Source organism: Erinaceus europaeus, chromosome 11 (assembly GCF_950295315.1).
Source record: "Erinaceus europaeus chromosome 11, mEriEur2.1, whole genome shotgun sequence".
Taxonomy (NCBI): domain Eukaryota; kingdom Metazoa; phylum Chordata; class Mammalia; order Eulipotyphla; family Erinaceidae; genus Erinaceus; species Erinaceus europaeus.
The window spans coordinates 107,931,856-107,952,535 of NC_080172.1; the positions used below are offsets into that span (position 1 = coordinate 107,931,856).

Here is a 20,680-nt window from a genome sequence, read left to right on the forward strand (position 1 = left end):
CTGACCTCTACCCAGTGGTGCCAGTAATAGAATACCCCTCCCAAAGTTATGACAATAACACAAGATATTAACAAATGTCCCTAGGGATAAAAAAGAATTACCAAATGTTAAAGCTAATATTCCTTTCGTTCTGACATTACCTCCTACCTCTCCCAAGTGTCCCCAGATATCTAAAATGGGGGGGGGGGGATATCAAATATCTGAATAATTATTTTATAGCCAATTTTTTAATCCTGGATCATGGCTTGCTAGATGATACATATACTTAATAGAAAATAATTAATGGGACCAGGAAGTGGTGCACCTGGTTATGCACATATTACAGTGCACAAGGACCTGGGTTCAGTCCCCCAGTCCCCCCTGCAGGGGGGAAAGCTTCACGATTGGTAAAGCAGGTGTCTCCATCTCTTTCCCTCTACCTTCCCCTACCCTCTCAATTTCTCTCGTCTTTATCCAATAATAAATATTTTTTAAGAGTGAAAATAATTATTTAAATGAATATGTAGGGGGTTGAGTGGTAGCTTAACAGGCTAAGTGCACATGGTGCAAAGCACAAAACCGGCATAGGATCCCGGTTCCCCACCTATAGGGGGTTTGCTTCACAGGCGGTGAAGCAGGTCTGCAGGTGTCAATCTTTCTCTCTTCCTGTATGTCTCCCCCTCCTCTCTCAATTTCTCTCTCTCCTATCCAACAACAACAGTAAGGGCAACAAAATGGGAAAAATGGCCTCCAGGAGCAGTGGATTCATAGTGCAGGCACCGAGCCCCAGCAATAACCCTGGAGGCAAAAAAAAAAAAAAAAAAAAAAAGATATTTACTCTTACTTTATTTTAACTTTCTAACCTTTTTTTTTTTCTTTCCCATGTGTTTATAGAAAGAAAAAAAACTATTACAAAACAAAAGACTGGATTTGGATGCTGCAAAAACCAGACTAAAAAAGGCAAAAACAGCAGACACTAGAGCTTCAGTGAGTACTATTTCTTTATTTTTTTAATACTATTTCTTAATAGAAAAATATTTGGGTTAAAAGCTTAAAAATTGGTAAAAGAATATTTTACCTATATACCCTGTAAGTTACTATCTATAACTAAGACTAAATGTATTTGGGGGACACTGTTTTTGCATTTTTAAAAATTTATCAGGCCCTAATACATCCAGGTCATTACTAAGTGGTCGTATCAAGACACAATACTTTTTAAAAGATTTACTTACATACAAAAAGGGATGGAGAGAGAGAAGCATAGGGTCACTCTGAAACATTCAGTGCCATAGATCAAATGCAGGACTTCATACTTGAAAGTCCAATGCTGTATCATCCACTGTACGACCTTCCAGACCACTGAGGCAGTGTTATTAATTCAGCAGTGTATCTGTTACCAAAAATTAATAATAATGCTGTAGAGCTGTCATGTTCTTTAAATATCCTCAGTAGTGTTGGCAAATAGGTCTTTGAAAATAGGTGTGTTATTCTTGAAATAGAAAAACAGTAATTGTGATGAGGATAAATGATATTTCAGAATCTTTGTGTATGGCTTAAATGTTAGCTGTCACTCCCTTTCCCCATATTATTCACTGACTGGAGGTGTCATCATCAACAACTCCAAAACACTCAAATAATGGCATCAAGGAATCCAGGTTCTTGAGGAGAAACCCCATTTAGATAAATACCTTCTAGTTTATTTTTCATAAAAGCAATCTCAGAGTAGTCTTTTTTAACTGAGTGGGTATAATTAAATATAGCAGTTCAGAGAGAAAAAGAGGGAAAGAGAAAGAGAATGTGTGTATGTGTAAAGGGTTTATTTTTAGGCTTATTCTAAATAAGTATACCTCTAATTCATACTTTAAAGAGATTAATCAGATTTGATTTGACAAACCTTAACGCAGTATAAAATAATCCTATATTGGGGGCCGGGCGGTGGCGCAGTGGGTTAAGTGCATGTGGCGCAAAGCGCAAGGACCGGCGTAGGGATCCCGGCTCGAGCCCCCGGCTCCCCACCTGCAGGGGGGTCGCTTCACAGGCGGTGAAGCAGGTCTGCAGGTGTCTGTCTTTCTCTCCCCCACTCTGTCTTCCCCTCCTCTCTCCATTTCTCTCTGTCCTATCCAACAACGAATAGCGTCAACAAGGGCAATAATAATAACCACAACGAGGCTACAACAACAAGGGCAACAAAAGGGGGAAAAAGTGGCCTCCAGGAGTGGTGGATTCATGGTGCAGGCACCAAGCCCAGCAATAACCCTGGAGGAAATAATAATAATAATAATCCTATATAAATTAGAGGAAATGAACAAGCTAATTCATATTTTGCATTAAGGTTTTGTTAGGAGATAGGCTATACTTGCCTTCTGCTTCCAACTCACTACTACTACCATCATCAAAAGATTGTTTTGATGAACATAACACCACAGTGCTGGTAGAAGTCATTTTGGTTCTCTTGTTTGGAAAAAGAAACAGTAGAAGCCTTGACTTAGAGTAGAATTTAAAACTAGTTTTGGTTTTACACAGTGATTTCTTATGAAACTATCTCAGTACTTACATAAGCAGAATAAATTATTTTTTTTCTAGATGGTTTTCCCTTTTGGAGAATCTGTGTTAGCTACTGTGAAGAAGAGTTATGCTTGGCAAGACATTAATTGCACAGTCCACTAGCCTCAGAATTTATTATAGCATCATCATCATTAAGAATAGCCTAACTGAGTCGCTTTAGAAGAGGGGAAGCAGGTCTGCAGGTGTCTTTCTCTTCCCCCCTCTCTGTCTTCCCCTCCTCTCTCCATTTCTCTCTGTCCTATCCAACAACGATGACATTGACATCAATAACAGCAACAATAAAACAAGGGCATCAAAAGGGAAAATAAATATTTTTTAAAAAAGAATAGCCTAACTTCTTTAAGCATACTAGTTGCAGAATCTTTAAAAATGAACCCTATAGATAAGACAAGACTCTGAATTGAGATATTAGTTTCTAGTTGCTGATAATAAATTTATTCATAAAATATAAATGGTTTTTAAGATAATTTCATAATTGAGATAAATGTTAATAAAATAAATACAGATTACTAGAAATTAGTGTTGGAACTGATACAGAATTTCTTTGGTTAAAATGTATGTATGTTCTTAGTGGTGATTTATGAAATGCTGTGTCAGTATAAAACTTTTGTCAAGCTCTTCTAGAGTCATCATGGTAGTTTTTTTCATATATATATATATATATATATATATATATATACACACATACATATATATGATTTATTTATTTATTTATGAGAGAGATAATTAGAACATGACTGGTTGATGTCAAGGCTCAAACTTCGAATCTCATGCATGAGAACCTGATGCTTTATCCACCGTACTGCCTCCTGGATCATGATAAGTGTTTTGTTGTGTTTGTTTTTTTGTTGTTGTTTATTTGTATTTTTTGTTTTATTTTTAACCTAGAAAAGTTAAGAATGAAAATGAAAGATTATATAGGTGATTTTCTTCAACATTTTACTTATATTCAGTCTTCATAGAATTTATGTTATGAATGAAACAATTTAATTGTCGGGTCAAAAATTTGATTTCCTGGACTGGAGAGAGAACTCAGCAGCTAGGGCACGTGCCTTGTACATGCAGCCCGGGTTCAAACTCTTAATAACACAGCACTGGGGAAGCTCTGGTGCTGTGATGCCTTCTCCTCTTTATTTGTTTGTGTTTTTTTTTTTTTTTTTTTCCTCCTCCAGGGTTATTGCTGGGCTCGGTGCCTGCACCATGAATCCACCGCTCCTGGAGGCCATTTTTTTCCGCCTTTTGTTGCCCTTGTTGTAGCTTCGTTGTGGCTATTATTATTGCCCTTGTTGACACAATTCGTTGTTGGATAGGACAGAGAGAAATGGAGAGAGGAGTTTTTTTTAAGCTAGGAATAGTGAAGCCATACATGCTTGATATGCCAGACCCAAAGACAAAAAGATAGCTCACATTTCATGACTTCAGCTGTATTCTCCCCCTCCCCCCCCCCAACCAACTCATTTTTATTCAAACTTGCTAGCACTACAAGTTTGGGTTTACTTTTTTGTTGTTGTTGTTACTTGACACATTTCCTGGTTTCCAGAGGTTACTCTGACCTCAGACTTCCTTTTCTGTCCATTCTTTATACATTTCTGTGACTTGCACTGTAACTAGCTATCCCTCTGCAAGTAAGATTGGGGAGCTGTGCTCATCAGTTAGTTTCTTTTTACCATTTCCAAAATCAATGTATTGCATTGCATGCTAATTTTGTGTAAAGTGCTCTGTTGACTTCACAGATTAATATTGCAAACTTTCTGCTTCTCTCTGTTCACAGTCAAATATATCACTAGCAGATTTAACTTTTTGATAATTTACATCCTCCCGGTAAAATTTTCTACCTGTGTCCACTATTGTTAACTTTTTAGCTTGTGTCTTACTAGCACATTAGAGAATGTTAAAGTCACATCAAAAGCATTTCTCAAAAAATAGAAAAGGGCCAGTTGCAGAGAAAAGAGGAAACTTGCTTTTTTCTTTCACCGTGAACAAAAATACGCTTTTGAAATACCACGTAACATCTCAGAGAAGCAGAGATAAATACAACTTCTGCTTATTAAATTATAACTCTTAACACTTATTAACCTAGCTTTAGTATTACATAAACTTTTGAGAAAAATACTTTAAATTTGTTAATGTACAGAAAAAAATTCATCTGGTTTCAGACCTACATTTAGAGACTTAGTTCTATTACTTTTAGATACCCAAATGTGCTGAAAAATAATTGTCTTCAGGTAACTTAGAGCTATACACCTTTGTCCATTTTAGCATTTTTCACAGCATTCTAGATCTCCCATTTGTCAACTGTGTGGATTGATAGGACCATTATATTCAATATAAATAACCTTAAATTTTATGTACACACATTAGAATTTAAAGTTTATTAAAAGTATAAGGATTGACATGCCTTTCATATTTCTTCAGGGTATGCCAAGACCTGGCTGCGGCCGATTGAAAGAGAACCTGGTTGAAGGCATCATGCATTCATAAGATAGAAATGACCTTTGAATAGAAAAGTTGTGGGTAGGCAGAAGGGCCTTCATAGGTGAAAATTTACTAAGCTTTATAGATAACTGTGGCAGTTTTTAAAGTGATTAATTTTCCCTGGGTGATTACAATTTAAAATCAAGCACCAACCGCTTGTTCTGATTTCAGAAACGGGAAGCTTTGCAGAAGTTGAATGACAGTACTGCGTGAGAGTCTGTAGAACATAGTTGTTTTAAGTAGCAAGCCATCTTGGCGCTCTTAATATCTGTTGATATGTTCTATATTGTGCAGAAGCAACTTGTTTCCCGTGCTCATTGCTATGTTGTGTCCTTTTTTCTTACTTATGCACTTAAGCAACTAAACTCAGCTCGACTTGAAGGAGATAACATTATGGTAAATTTCTCTTACATGCTCAACTTCCTGCATGTAAAATGGCTGAAGGTTTGTTGGCCTACTGTGTTTTCTACATCTTAAATAAAGTGCCTTCTCTTGTTATTAGCTGCATGGAAAAGTCTAAAAGCTATGCATATATTATCTCTAATTAAAAATATAGCAAATACTAACTGGATACCTGTACTTGAGAATGGAGGGAGGGAGGAAGGATGAGAAGGAGGAAGAAAGGAGATTATATGTTCTAATTGCCAGAATGTTAGCTATGGAAAATTCAAGCTTTAGAATCGGAATTTCTACACACGGTGTCTTCTATAACAAATAAAAACTGCTCATTTAGCTGAAACCCTGTATTTTCACTTTCAGCAAAGGAAATTTTCTTAGAAATAAACTTTTAAGTTACAAGTAAAGACAAAAATTAACCTGACTTCTTAGTACTTTCAGTCTTTACCTTATTTTTATCTAAACTCAGTGTAGAATTAGAAACTACAGAATAGTGATGATGGTGAACAAGATTGAGGGATGAGAATTGTCCTAAAAATCCAGTGTATATATTCAGCTCACTGTGAAGAGATATTCTTGAGATGTTTGGAAATTTTAAGTTTTTTTAATGAAACAGATTCGTAAAATCTGAGCATAGCTCCCAAATTCAGAATTATTAAAGATGTATAGACACAGTGTTTGGTTTTATATTTCTAGACACATTATTTCCAGAAAACTGGCATGCAGTCTGTATAATACAGGTAATAGTGAATTGGCTATTAATTGAGTGCTTTATTCCTTTAATATTAACTTAAAAAGCAAGAGGGAAATCCATGTAATTGGAAAAGTATTGTACAGAATATGTAAAGTGCATTTTGTTTCTTCAAACTACTGTAATTATTGAGACCCTGATTAAATGAGGGGTTGCTTCAGATAGCAAGAGAATGCATTAATATATTTCCATTGTCATAATTGTAGATAAATGAAAAATGTGAAATCATTTTAGTTACTGGCAATTTAATATTATAAATCTTAGGTTTTTTTTTTTCCTTCTTTCAAGTAAAATTTTTCTTCTAAACAATTAGCAAGACTGTTTCATTTATTAGGCACTTGTTTTACATCTAGTGTCATCTAGTTCAACAAAATGTACTTACCTCTGGTCATTATAAGGTCATTAGATTTCAAGCTGATTGTGCCTTTCAAAATGGCTGTATCATCATTCATTGCCCATTTGTCTTTTTGTTTGATTTTCTGTACCTTGACTTGAATTAGAAATCATTTAATAAGTCTCTCATTTTATACATGTGAAAATTAGAACTAAGAAGGATTAAGGGTTCCCTACTTGGGAAAATCACTAGTATATATATATCTAGAATAGCATAAATTTTCAATTTTACTATATAGATTAGTGTAAATTTTTAAAATTTATAGTACTGGTATATATGAAGGCATACTTTCATAGTATGCTAAACTATACTGCTGTATATACTACTGTAATGTGATTCTGGAAAAGGAAAATATGCCACTTGAGTTAAAGTATTTACATTTTCCTATACTAAGTTGTAGAAAATGTTAAATCCCAACTTTCTTTCATGCTCTATATTTTTTCTCTAATTTTTAATGCTGGCTAGATTTGGGCAGAGGAAGTCACAAAAGTAAGTAAATTATTAAACTACAGAATTAATAAAACAAGAATGTAATTGCCACTCAGTAAATATTCATTGGGCAACACTGTGAAAATTACTTTGTAAATTTCAGGCCTGTTTGAGCTAGTAGAGCTTTCAGAGTGGTAGAACTATGTTGCAGAGATAATGGTTGCATACCACGTCCTCCAATGAAGACTACCCATCTCGGGTCATGGTCTTTAACAGAAGACGGTTTTAATAAGACTACGATTTATTTATTTATTTATTTTTCTGTGTTCCCCTTATGTTTGATTCTCTTAGGACCAGGGGAAAGTCTGTGTTTGAACAGACCTGGGCAGTAATCGGAGGTTCTCAATGTTTGGCTGCAACCATTATCCAGTATACTGCCAGAGCAAGTTTGAGACTGCGGGTGTATCACAGACTGGCAGGCTGCTGGGTAGTGGAGCTCTTCTCTGCCTCTGCCTTCGCCTCCAGAGTCAGTGGCTGTGGACACTGAATTCCCAAATGACTGCTTCCAGGCTGCAGCTGCAGCTCCCACTTGGTGGGGAGCTCCTGTTTCCCCTTGCCCTCTGGTCTAAAGTCAGGGTGGGACTGGGGTGACGAGACTTTGATTCGACCTTCCACTCTATCACTCCGTTACAGTTCTGTCTTATGGGACTTTTGTTGCTTTTATTTGTTTCCCCAACTGTGGCTTATTGTTACTGGTAACAGGAAGTTGAATAGACCTGATGAAGACAAGTGGGGTCACATCACTGGACAGATAGGTGCAAGTGGGTATTGGGGTGGAACGCTGGAACATAGCAGGTCTGCGAGTGGCTCACAAGAGAAGGGCCCCAGGCAGAAAGGACAGGGAGCAGAAAGGAGCAGTGGGACCACTCCTTACTTGACCTACTGTCCTTTGTTGTGGAAGCTTATCTGGGAATCAGTCCCCTCTCTCCCTTCCTTCCTTATTTTATTCGATAGGAAAGCGAGAAGTTGAGAGGGAAGGAGGAGAGAGAGAGACACCAGCAAGACCACTTTACCACTCATGAAGCTTCCCTCCTGCAGGGCTTGAACCTGGCTCCTTGGGCATGGTGATGTGTGTGCTCGCTGGGAGCACTGCCAGCCTGCCCCACCAGGCTCCCATCTGTGCGGTGTTTCCCAAGTATGTTGTAGATTCTCGTGTTCTGTTTTGTTGGGGCAAAGGAAAACAAATCCTGCTAGTCTGCATCTTGACTTTCCCCTGCCCCACACAGAAGCATTTTTCACTAGATCTTGCTCAGGCATACCAAAATCCGACCTTCAGATCAGGTCAGTGCTGAAGATTGAGAGAGTGTTGAGGTCTCTGTTAAATGTGTTAGGAACTTTACCTTTTTATTTTCCGATTTTTGTGGACTAGCCACTGTGATACAGTCTGTTCCACACATAAGTTACGGAGATACTGATTCTGTGACTTGGAACTGCAGTCTGAAGTTCTTATGCTTTCACTCCACTTTGCAAAATGCATTCAGAAACGTAATTCCACTTCCATCTGGGCATCTGCAGAGTTGTCTTTCCTGAACCACTAACATGAAAAGAAAGTGAAGTCATGTAGAAAACTATACAAATTGAACAGGAAAACCCCACTGCTTACCATACAGATGTACAAAAGCTTTCTATTTGATTCTGCGTTCCCTACAAGTTGAAGTGATTTTTTTTCTTACAATAAAGGTAGAAATCTAACATTTACATGTCAAAACGTCAGGGTTTTTTTCCCCCCTATTTTTTGTTAGTCACAAAATTACAAAGTAACGGGTGCAACTCCACATCATTATCAGCACCAGAGCTCTGTGTCCCCATTCCCTCCATTGGAAACTACAGTGCTTTTCCCAAGACATGGTTTCTCTGTTACTTATATAGCTAGCTAGCTATATATTTGCCCATTTTTTCTAAGGTCCTGCTTTAATTCTCAGTTCTTAGTATGCAGAAAGTAAGAGATCTGGCTTCTGTAATTGCTTCTCTGCTGGACATGGACATTTGCAGGTCAATCCATACTCCCAGCCTTTTTCCAAGTGAGATAGGATAGGACTCTGGAGAGCTGTGAGGTTCCGGGGAACATTGGTGAGCTTGTCTGCCTGTGGTGTTCAAGATGGAACTACAGTAGCATCTGTAACTTGGTTTCTGAAAGGCAGAAAGTTATGAGGCAGGACAAAATATTAAATAAATAGGAACCAGAAGGTAAGAATAGAGCAGATGAGAATAGGGATGTTAGGGTGGTAGGAAGCTAGGAAGTCTGTTTGCCGTTACTTTAATGATTCTTGCCTGAGTAACATGGAGGTGGGCTAAAAATATGGTCTGGGAAGATGTAGTCAGAGTTGAGAATAGAACTAGAAAGCTGGACTAGGGCAGAGAGTAGCTCCCAAACTTGAAGAAAGTGGTATAAATACAATTAACTGTTTCCTTCATCAGTCTGACCCAGGACCTTGTATATTCATATTCACATTTAGCACAGGAGCCCGTGTAACCTCGGATTCCCCGTCAAATCTGTGTTCAGTTCATGGCCACAGCTGGGCACATTTTTGTCTACTCTTTTCAGGACCAGTCTTCGAATGGTAGGCTAGGCTGACCCAGCCTCCCTTTGGAGAGTGGGGCACTTGCTACCGTTGCTACTTTACAGTGAAGACAAGGCCCTGGCGTGGCCCACCAGTGGGCTTATGCTTATGTTCCTGAAGGAAGTGACCAGTGATGGTGGCGAGAGGAGTCTGTGAGAGGTGTAGGCCCATTGTATTCATGGGGAATCCTAGGACTCCCTGACTTAGGCCTCAGGTGATGGGTTCTCCTGGTAGTGACCAAAGAACCCACAGTGAAGTGAGCCAGTTTCATGCCCTTTTCCAGCTTCTGTTGTCCTTTCTTTCTCTGGTGAGCTTGGATTTTTCTCACAGCTCTTAAAGCACCGAGTGTCACTTGTGTTCAAATTGATCTATAGCATCTGCCCTCAAGTTGGGGAGGAAGTACACCTAGGGTTTTAGTGGGGTCTAATTTAGCCTGAGGTTTTACTGCATTTCCTTGTTTGATGATTCTAATAAAGATTGTCATAGGGTCAGTAATTGTCCCTTAGTTGATAGAAATTCTCTTGGCCAGTTGTATATCTTTTTTCTTCTAAAGATTATCAAGGGATGACAAGAATGCCGATGCTGTCAGAAGAGATTAGGAGACATATTTTTTGTGTAGTTAGTTCAATAGAGAGAGTAGTTGAGTGAGTGATAGTTAATATAACAAAAGGGAAGAAATCTTTGAAACAAAAGCATGTGTTATACATTTTTTAAAAACTTAAGTACATCAGATTTGGGAAGGTTTTTTCTCTATCATGTATGTCATTTTTATAATTCAAAATGTATAACTTTAAAACTTCATTTTTCTGGAATAGTTAAGATTTAAGCCCATAGTAAAAGAGGTAATGATGACCAAAGTTGTTGCTCTAAATGTGTAGTACCCGCAAAGCAAAACTCTGTGTCTCAACAAATTAAGTAATGAGAACTGAAGAACTATGAAAGCACTTTAAATTCGTTGTCTTTAAGCCCTTTTTAGCTTTCTTTTTTTTAACTTTTTTATTATTTAATATTTATTCCCTTTTGTTGCCCTTGGTTTTTTTTTATTGTTGTTGTTATTATTGTTATTGTTACTGATGTCATTGTTGTCGGTTAGGAGAGAGAGAAATGGAGAGAAGGGAAGACAGCGAGGCGGAGAGAAAGATGGACACCTGCTGACCTGCTTCACCACCTGTGAAGCGACTCCCCTGCAGGTGGGGAGCCAGGGGCTCGATCTGGGACCCTTACACCGGTCCTTGCGCTACCGCCCGGCTCCCTTTAGTTATCTTTCTAAAACGAGTTATTTTCCCTTACTACAGCATCTCAGCTTAGCACCATGTTTCAGAAGTGTAGATGACTTGTGACATTTGATTGTTGCAACCACATAGATATTAAAGTTTGTCTAAGAATGAGATACATCTGTTACCATTTACCTCTTCTTAATATAGCTCTAACTTGTACAGAAGGATGACTTACTAGGCTTTTAACATAGCACCTTTTTTCAGTTAAATAACATTTTGTTCAACCAGAGAAGACTGATCCCTCAATATGTGATCATTTTATTCCTTTTTTAACTCAGTGTTCTTACCTTAAGAACTTTATTTCTACTTCAGACTCAAATTTACTTTTAATCTGCTACCTAGCTTATTTTCTTTTTTTTTAATATTTATATATTCCCTTTTGTGGCCCTTGTTGTTTTATTGTTGTAGTTATTATTGTTGTTGTTGATGTTCTCATTGTTGGATAGGAAAGAAAGAAATGGAGAGAGGGGGAGAGCAAGAGACACCTGCAGACCTGCTTCACTGCTTATGAAACAACCTCCCTAAAGGTTGGGGAGCCGGGGGCTCGAACCGGGATCCTTGCGCTTCACATCATGTGCACTTAACCCACTGGGCTACCGCCCGACTCCCACTTACTTGCTTTTAGACCTTGGATAAAGACATTGCCATTGAGGGGTGGCAAAATAACTCGGGTGGATATTGCACAGCCTTGCCGTGTGCATCACTTAGTTTTGAGCCCCATCTTCACTGCATTCAAGGGAGCCTCTGTGCTGTGGTGATTTCTGCCTCTCTGTCACTGTGTCCATCTGAAAAAGTCTGGCCAGAGAAAAACTCTGTGTGTGTGTGTGTGTGTGTGTGTGTGTGTGTGTGTGTGTGTGTGTGTGTGTGTGTATACACACACACACACACACACACACACACACTGTCTCTCTCTTCAAGGTCTTTTCTGCCATTTCTTCTGAATACTAACATCGAACTGTACTTCCGCTGGCGGAAGATCTACAGTGGAATTAGCCTAATTTGCTTCTGAAGTTCATTTGTTTTGAATATGCTGTGAATACTTCTGTTAATCAAAAAACAATTACTTAGCCAAGCAAAATTAAGTTTTCCTTAAAATTTTTATTTTATTTTTTAATTACCACATTTTATGATATTTATTTATTTATTTATTTATTTTAATGACAGAGACAGAACAATACAGAGGGACCAGATTACTACTGCTCAGCTCTGCCTTATGGTTGTGCTGGGGATTGAACCTGGGACCTTGGAGGCTTAGGCAGGGAAGTCTTTTGCATAACCATTATACTGTTTCCCCAGCCCTTCCTAACACTTTTCTTAGAAAAATTCCTGTAATTCTTTTCTGCTTCATACTGGCTTCCAGGTAATACTTATTACTTCAACCCTGCTACCAAAGCACTACTTCTGATTTCAGTCAAATAATTTTTAACTCTTGATTTATTGAGTAGCCCAAATTGAATTCCATGATCCAGTCTAGTGGTCAGTTCTCGATCCCCTTTGCCAGGTTTACTGTCACCGGGATGAAATGACTATAGTAATTCATGTATTTTGCTGCTAGTTCTTTATTGATTGGTTCGTTAGATTAACTGTTGCCACTAGGAAATGAAGAAAGGGGTGATGGGATATGAAAGGAAAAACTTTACACATTGTTTTTATACTTAATACAAACTTGTAAATACTATATAATGACTTAAATATTTATCCTAGAAAGTTAGTAGAAACAGCATTACTACATTCCTACCAGTGACATTCCTCAAATGGGAGGTTAAGCTAGTTATTTTAAATGACCTGTGGGATTTTATTTTCTCCACTTACTGCCGACTAACTGGTTAAAAGTTTAAGGAAGTATTTTCAGTAAACTGTTTAGTCCTAGCACTAAACCTGAATCAGTTGTATCCAACTACAAGATCAGTGACTTCTTGTTATTAGCTTGACATCAACTGAGTATACTTTTGCCATAAAAAATCAGCACATTACAGCTGTCTTCTCTCCTCTAAAAAGTTAACCAGTATGCCACATACTGTAGTATACCCACAACTTACAAAAGAACTACAGCATAGTTTATGGACACTATTTCTACATAAGGCATGGTTTATGAAAGGAAACTGAAAGGAATCGTTAAGTAGAACAAAGCTTTTGAAGAACTGTTCCTATAAATATTTTTTTAATTGTGACTTTAAGTTGGTTTACAAAATTATAAAATGTCAGGGTATAGTTTCACTTCCATAAGTGTGTGTGTGGCTCACTGCACTCAGCACCAAAGTTTTTGTGCCCCTTCCCCTCTGCCAGAGCAGCTCACTGTTCAGCTAAGGCATTTTGCCAGCCCTGACCCTGGTAACCACCATAGTTTAGACAAAGCCTTAAGGGACATTTGGTAATTTTTTTTTTCTTTTCAATTCCTTTTGCTTTAGTTTCCTGTATCCCATATAAGTGAGACCTCTTATTTCACATAATACAGTCACCTTCAGTTTCATACATTTTGTTCTGAATAGCACAATGTCTTTTTTTTTTCAATTGCAAAATTGTAGCAGTTCATGAAGTATATACTACATAACTTCTTTACCCAGTCATCTGCCAGTGGATGTTTACTTTGACTGCTTATTTTAACTATTCTGAATAGTGCAGCTATAAACATAAGGGTATATATATTCTTTGAAATTAGTGTTGTCATGTCTTTTGGCTATATATCTTACAGAGTGGCATTATTGGATTATAAGACATTTGCATTTTTATATGAAGAAAGTTTATTACTTAGCAACTAAACACATGATGTTAAAACCATAGCTTTGCTCTGAAGTTTACTAATGTGAGATTGAAAGATATCTTTAATTTCAAGTAAAATAGTAGTTATGAATATTTCATATCATCTTGGGATTTTTTTTTTAATTTAGTAAAATTGGTTCTTGAAAATATATTTATAATCCCATAGTGGGTGATGGGTTGATTGGCTTTGGTGGAACCAGAAGCTTACACATGCACAATTTCAGTGCTCCCAAGTCTACTATTTTTTCTTTCCTACGCAGACAGAGAAATGAGGAAGAGACACCCAGGTACCAGCGTTCTCTCCAGAGCTATGTCGCTCTCACATAGTACTAGACTTGAACCTGGGCCATGTGTGTGGCAAAGCACATGCCCTGTGTGCTGAGCCATCTCTCTCCTCCTTGTGTGTGTGTTAGGTCTTGTCATTAACACTTTTTTTTTAATCAGCTACTGGTACAGAATCAGTTCTGTCTACATTGCAGAGTACAGAACTAAGAGAACTAAGGTCGAGAAAGAAAGCCAGGACTAGTTCTAAATAGTAGAATTTTATACTTCAGGTTTATTTAGGAGGTTTTTTTTTTAACTACCTTAACAAATATACACAAAGTGGACAAAATTCTCTAATGAGATTCTAAAAGTATGTTCTACTTTTAAGTCTGAACAGGAATTAAGAATAACTCAAAGTGAATTTGATCGTCAAGCAGAAATCACCAGACTTCTGCTAGAAGGAATCAGCAGTACACATGTAAGTGTTAAATCATTGAAAATTCATTTCAGACAAAAGACCTTGTGATAGTCCTAACGCAGTTTTTGTCAAGAGAGATTGAATTTTCCTTTTCAGGTAAGTTGTGACAGTTCCCAAGATATGCTAAGAAAATATTTGAGTTTTTGTTCACTCTTCATCTCTGATTCTCCTATCACCAAATCCAGTTGTTGGTTTTGTTGGTGGCTAGGTAGCTTGCTCCTATATTGTTGATTGTGGTCAGTCTTAGCCTGTAGTAAAATGCTTCGTATTTAGGAGTCTCCCTGAGTACAGCGTTGTCCTCTGACTTGCCTCCACAGGAGCTGATTATAGAGCTAAGAAATGACTGTAGTGTTTCCTTCACAGGCCCATCACCTCCGCTGTCTGAATGACTTTGTAGAAGCCCAGATGACTTACTATGCACAGTGCTACCAGTATATGTTAGACCTCCAGAAGCAACTGGGAAGGTGACAATTTCCTTTTCACACATGCAACTCCTGATTAGGAAGAGATCCAGACTTTTTTCGTATGACCTAATAGTAGAGGTGAAGATTAGAAGTATTGAAGACTTTTTTTTTTCCCTAGTTTGCTTAAAGTCAGATTTTCTTTTCCTCTTAAAAAAAGTAATGGTGCTGTGGCGCACCTGGTTAAGCACTCACATTACAGTGCACAAGGACCCAGGTTCAAGCCACTGGCACCCACATGCAGGGGGAAAGCTTCACAAGTGGTGAAGCAGGGATGCAGGTCTCTCTGTCTTTCTCAATATCTCCACTCCCCTCTTCTCTCTTTTTCTTATCCAATAATAAAGAAAAAGAGAGAGAAAGAAAAGAAAAGAAAAGAAAAGAAAAAAGTAACTATCAGACTTTAGAGGTATCAAACATTTTGAGTTTCTTCTGGCACATTAACAGGAATAAAAAGATAATTTGAGTGAATATTTTCTGGTGTTCTGTAGAAAAGGTTTAAAAATATTTGAGGGAGTTGGGCGGTAGCGCAGCAGGTTAAGTGCAGGTGACGCAAAGCGCAAGGACTGGTATAAGGACCCCGGTTTGAGCCCTTGGCTCCCTACCTGCAAGGGAGTCACTTCACAGGTGGTGAAGCAGGTCTGCAGGTATCTGCCTTTCTCTCCCCCTCTCCGTCTTCCCCTTCTCTCTCCATTTCTCTCTGTCCTATCCAACAATGACGACATCAATAACTACAACAATAAAACAACAAGGGCAACAAAAGGGAATAAATAAATAATTTAAAATATATGTATTTGAAAGTCACTTTCAATGCCTCTGCACATGGTTAATGAACATGCAGTTTCATTGACATTTAGGTGTCCTTTGAAGTAAACTAATCCATGCAGTTTAAAAAAAAAAAATGGAGGGAAATGTCATTAGAATGTTTGAGACCTGTAAGACTTCAAAACCATTGATACTATTAATTTGAGTGAGATTCATACTTCAAAGCAAAATAGTAGCATATAGAACACAAAGCCATTCATTTGTTCATTTGATGTGTACTGAACACCTGCCATATTTTAGACTGTTATATATTCTAAATTTGTGTCAGCAAACAAAACAGACAGAAATGCTTACCCTTATGGAACCTTACGTAATGCTTAACCTTATATAAGATGACACTAGATGCGTAGTTACATACAAGACAAACATGGTCTGGCCTCACAACAATGAAAATGTATGCGAAATAAGAACCTTACACTGGCAGGCCAACTTGAAAGGTGCAAGTGCAAATCGGTATAAAATACTGAGTGACTGAAAGAATAGAGTCATGGGTAATTCAGACGAAATGCTACAGGAGGAACAAGTTGAGTGGCTGAGAATACTGAAAAGCCCAGTTTTTGATATATTAAGTTTGATATGTCTGCTAATTAAATGAAGCAACCCGAAGTGAGGCTATGGAAGTCTGTAATTTGGGGGTGGGGGGGAGTGAATTAGAAGGGTTTGGGGAGGGTTGTCTGTCTGTCGTTAGAGGGTGGTAAGAGACAGAAGTCGGCAGCACTACTACACTGCTCATGAAGCATCCCCCTTACAGGTGGGGCCAGGGGCTTAAATCTCTGTTGATGACAATGTGTGTGTACTACAGAGTAAGCCGGCATTGGCCTCGAATTCGGAGGTTTAAAGAGAGAAAGGTCTCAGTTTATCAACTATATTTAAATTAAGAGAACAGATGACAGTGAGGGAATAATTATAGGTAGAATGAGGGAACTGCTAAGCCCTGAAATAAACAGAAAACAAAAGTGGTAAGGAGTGGGCAGTGAGGTAACAATTTAAACGAAGTGTGTGGTCTAGAAGTCTAGTGAAGATGTAGCCTAATAGAGGCGAATGATACATTGTGGTCACTAGGAAGGTCAAGTGCAATGATCACTGTTAGTGTGCCCCTGGGTTTAGAACACGGAAGTCATTGCTGCCTTTGACACGGGTAGTTTCAGTAGAGTCGTAGGGGCACAAACTGGATCATAATGCAAGAGAATTGAAGGAGAGGAATTGTGGTCTTTCTTAGAGTTGTAGTGTAAGGAGAGAAATGGAGACGTAGACACAGGGAAAAGTGGATTCTGGCAGATTTTTCTTTGAGATAGAAATCAGAGCATGTTTGGATGTTTGTAGGAATGATGCAGTGAATGGAGAAAATTTGATAATGTGGAAATAAAGCAAAAAAAAAAAAAAAAAAACACCTGCTGGTGTGATATCCTTGAGGCATATCAAGGAGGGTGAGATCCGTGCGCATGTGGCGTGCACTGCAGGAGCACAGGTACTCATCTGTGTGCCGAGAAGAGATGCCCACAAGCCTGTGTGCTCTCCGCTCGCTCATGTGCCTTGACTTTAAGGAGGCCATTACTTACCAACTAAATATAAAAGGTGAAAATGGAATATAAATGGGCTAGGGAAAGGTGTTATTTCCAGAACCACTGGAGGGTCCTGTAAATTTGTAAATTAAACATAGCAGCAGACAGGGTGACTTTGCTTTTCTCTCTTGTCACTTGTGTTTTTACCAAGTTAGTATATAAGTAAGGGACATAGACAGTGACGATATATATGCAGGGGGTGTGATTATAATATTTATGGTCATGGACAGAATGTCAGTAGGAGTACAGACTGGTTCTATTGTAGGAGCACAGATCCAGAATATTTAGTAAATTGAGATTGGCGGGCGGTGGGGGGGTGATCTGAAAATTGTGATTGTTGGGATTATGGTTATGGAAATTGATGTGATCTAGCAGAGACACTGGGAATGGGTGGCTGAGCTAGTATTCAGCCACAGAATCACTAGAACAGTTAAGTTCATGGATTTGAGGCCAGAATATTAGAATAATTGTACACATGAATACTGAAACCACCAAGACTTAATATACTTTGCCCATGATCCAAAAGCTTGTCTTTTTAGAAATAAAGGGAAGAAAATGGAGCCATTTGTATGTTACTGCAACATGAGATAATACATAGCATATAGTAGAGTAACATGAAATTCAAAGATTAAATAGGAATTGTCACGGAGAGAATCTCAAAATGGTCTGAGAAACTTACAGTCCCTACTTTGTTCAACACTGAACTCAATGATAAAAGAAAATACGAGATCTAAAATATAGACATAAGTATAAGAAGGGGTGAAGAGATGGTGTAATAGTTATGCAGAGAGATTTTTATGCCTGAGGTTCTCAGGTCCCAGGTTCAATCCTTGGCACTACCAGAAGTCAGAGCTGAGCAGTTCTTGTGTAACAGATAAAATACTTTTTAAAAATCATCAGGGAGGGGAACCAGGAGGTGGCCCACCCAGTTGAGCACACATGCTAGGTACCATGCATGAGGATTAGGGTTCAAATCCCCAATCCTCTGATGCAGGAGGAAAGTTTCATGAGCACTGAAGCAAAGCTGCAAGTATCTGACTCTCTTTCACTATCTTTCCTCTTAATTTCTCTCTATCCTAACAAATAAAATGAAAGAAAAATAAAAGGGGGAAAAGGAAGAAAATGGCCACTGGGAACGGTGATTTTGTTGTGCAGGTATCAAGCCTCAGAGATGTCTCTGATGACAATTAAAAAAAGAAATAATAGCATAAAGGAGTGAAAGGGAGATTTAGAGAAAGAGGGTAAGGATGAAGGAGATTTTGCTGCTTGCTGGCTGCGATGTCCATTTGGTCCAGTGGTCAGAAAGAAGGAAATTGTACTTGATGGGAAGATAAATTCACTTTAGTGGTAGTCTACTATGTAAGGAGTTTAATTTATATATTTTTAACAACTCATAAAGGAAAGGAAAATGGGGCCAGTGACATAGCTCATTTGGACAGTGTGCTGCCTTGCCATGTGTGCAGCCCAGCTTTGAGCCTGGCCCCATATGTTGTGATCTCTTTCCCTCTCCCTTTCTTTCTGTCTCTGACTAAATGAATGATCTTTAAATGGTAAAACATAGTAATACAGTTTCTTATGAAGAACTCATTTCGTCTTGGGAAACTGTAAAAATATACATATTATTATGCTTTTTAAAACCTGTTTTAAGTTTATATTTGTAGAGATAGCTTAGAAACAATCTTTCAAGAGTTTATTTTTGAAAATCATCTTTCTGTACCACAGTTACCCAATAGAGAGCTCACTTTGTCATTCAGATTTTAACAGCTGAGGATCTTAAGCTAAAGTGGCGATTGCTAGAATGCGAGCAGTGCCACCAAGGGGTGGAGGAGCTTTGACCACCGGCACATCGCTCACTGGGTTTTTGTTGTTTTGTTTTGTTTTTGTTTTGCCCTGTTTCCGGCAATAGTTTTCCATCCAGTTATCATTCTAACAACAGTCAAACACCTGTGGCTCCTGTACCATCTGCTTCATCAAGTGTGGTTGTTTCTTCTCCCCTGACTTCAACAAGTGGCCTGGCACTCTCCTCTCCTTCCAGCATCACTGACCTTAAGGAGTCGAGTGGCAGCAGGAAGGCCAGAGTGCTGTATGATTATGATGCTGCAAATAGTAGTGAGTTGTCACTTCTGGCAGATGAGGTGAGTGCTTTGTGGTTAGAAAAAAACCTTCAAAGACTGACATGTATTCTGGTATAACAAAATGCAGGTTCCTTATTACTTGAAAATAGCTTATCATGAAAACTTATATAAGTTTCAGGTGACCAAATTAAGATTTTATAAAATTTTAACTGTGACTCTGTAACTAAATAGAACATTACATTTCTATATTTGAAACTTTTAATAGCAAGATTTCTAAACCTACGTCTAATAAAATCCTTTATATTTCAACAAAATTGGTAACACTAATGACCTTAGGTAGTGATAATTTCAGCAAGTTGAAATACGAATCTTGATTAGCTTTGTGTTTATTTTTTTTAATATAGCTAATAACTGAAAACATTTTATTTTGTAGGTGATTACTGTCTTCAGTGTCGTTGGAATGGATTCAGACTGGCTAATGGGGGAAAGGGGAAATCAGAAGGGCAGGGTGCCAATTACCTACTTAGAACTGCTCAACTAAATAGGAGTGCTGTGGGAAGACCCCCGTCATGACAGCGTATTTATATACAATTAACTCAAAGTAAAGCAGGTTTATAAGTATCTCCCATGTTAATGTCTTAAAAGAGACTGAAAAGAAAATACCAGCCATCAGAAATTGGCATTTCTGCCAGTAAAGTTGCATGGTAAATATTTCAGTACAGAATTTATGTTAGAGCTTTCATGCCAAGAATGTTTTCTTATCAAACTCTTTCTACTGAGGTTTCACTAATAAGCAGCTTCTACTTTTGAGCCCCAACTTAAAGCAGAACTGTTTTCTACTGAATTTTTCATTAATGGCAAGCTTTTTCTTTTATGTAAAATAAATTTATTGTGAATTGATAGGTGACTCATTTATTAGATATAATTAATAACCAAAGAATAAAATTAAAATTTGTTTTAAGCTCTTAGTTTAAAAAGAGCTCCAAGATACAGAACTTTTGTGAAAAATGTGTTTCTTAATGTTTTTATAAGCAGAAATTCGATTATGTTTACCTTGTTTTCCAACAGAGATTGAATGGTTTCAGCATTATAGTTTGATGAGTTTTGGGGAAGGACCTCTTATTAAACACTACTGAATTTTGTCTAATTTTAAAAAATAGTTCTTGAAAAATATCATATTTCTCTGGTGTACTTAACACTGAAGGACAAGTTCAGTTCACTAAACAGTGTTTTTAAGATACTTGATTTATATAATTTAATGTTGATTAAAATTGGGTCTTTTAAGAACATGCTGCAACATAGTCAGTAAAGAGAATTTGGTTTTTTTGGAACAGGCCTTTATGGAAATGAGTGAATACAGCTACATTTATC

The 20,680-nt window shown here is 37.8% G+C and overlaps 1 protein-coding gene across 7 annotated transcripts in view; it reads left to right on the forward strand.

Moving 5' to 3' along the window:
* The window catches only part of SH3GLB1 (SH3 domain containing GRB2 like, endophilin B1), a 41,284-nt gene extending 21,075 nt beyond the window's left edge, over nt 1–20,209 (forward strand). For 3 of the 7 annotated variants that reach the window (XM_007529961.3, XM_060202290.1, XM_060202289.1), the window contains exons 5-11: nt 874–966; nt 5,377–5,463; nt 7,026–7,049; nt 14,300–14,389; nt 14,753–14,853; nt 19,141–19,369; nt 19,743–20,209. In XM_007529961.3, the coding sequence (XP_007530023.2) occupies nt 874–966; nt 5,377–5,463; nt 7,026–7,049; nt 14,300–14,389; nt 14,753–14,853; nt 19,141–19,369; nt 19,743–19,850 (732 nt within the window). In that variant the 3' untranslated portion in view covers nt 19,851–20,209. The remainder of the gene's footprint in view (nt 1–873; nt 967–5,376; nt 5,464–7,025; nt 7,050–14,299; nt 14,390–14,752; nt 14,854–19,140; nt 19,370–19,742) is intronic. The other 4 variants (XM_007529964.3, XM_060202286.1, XM_060202287.1 and 1 more) reach the window with 4 other exon arrangements.
* Nucleotides 20,210–20,680: the final 471 nt, after the last annotated feature.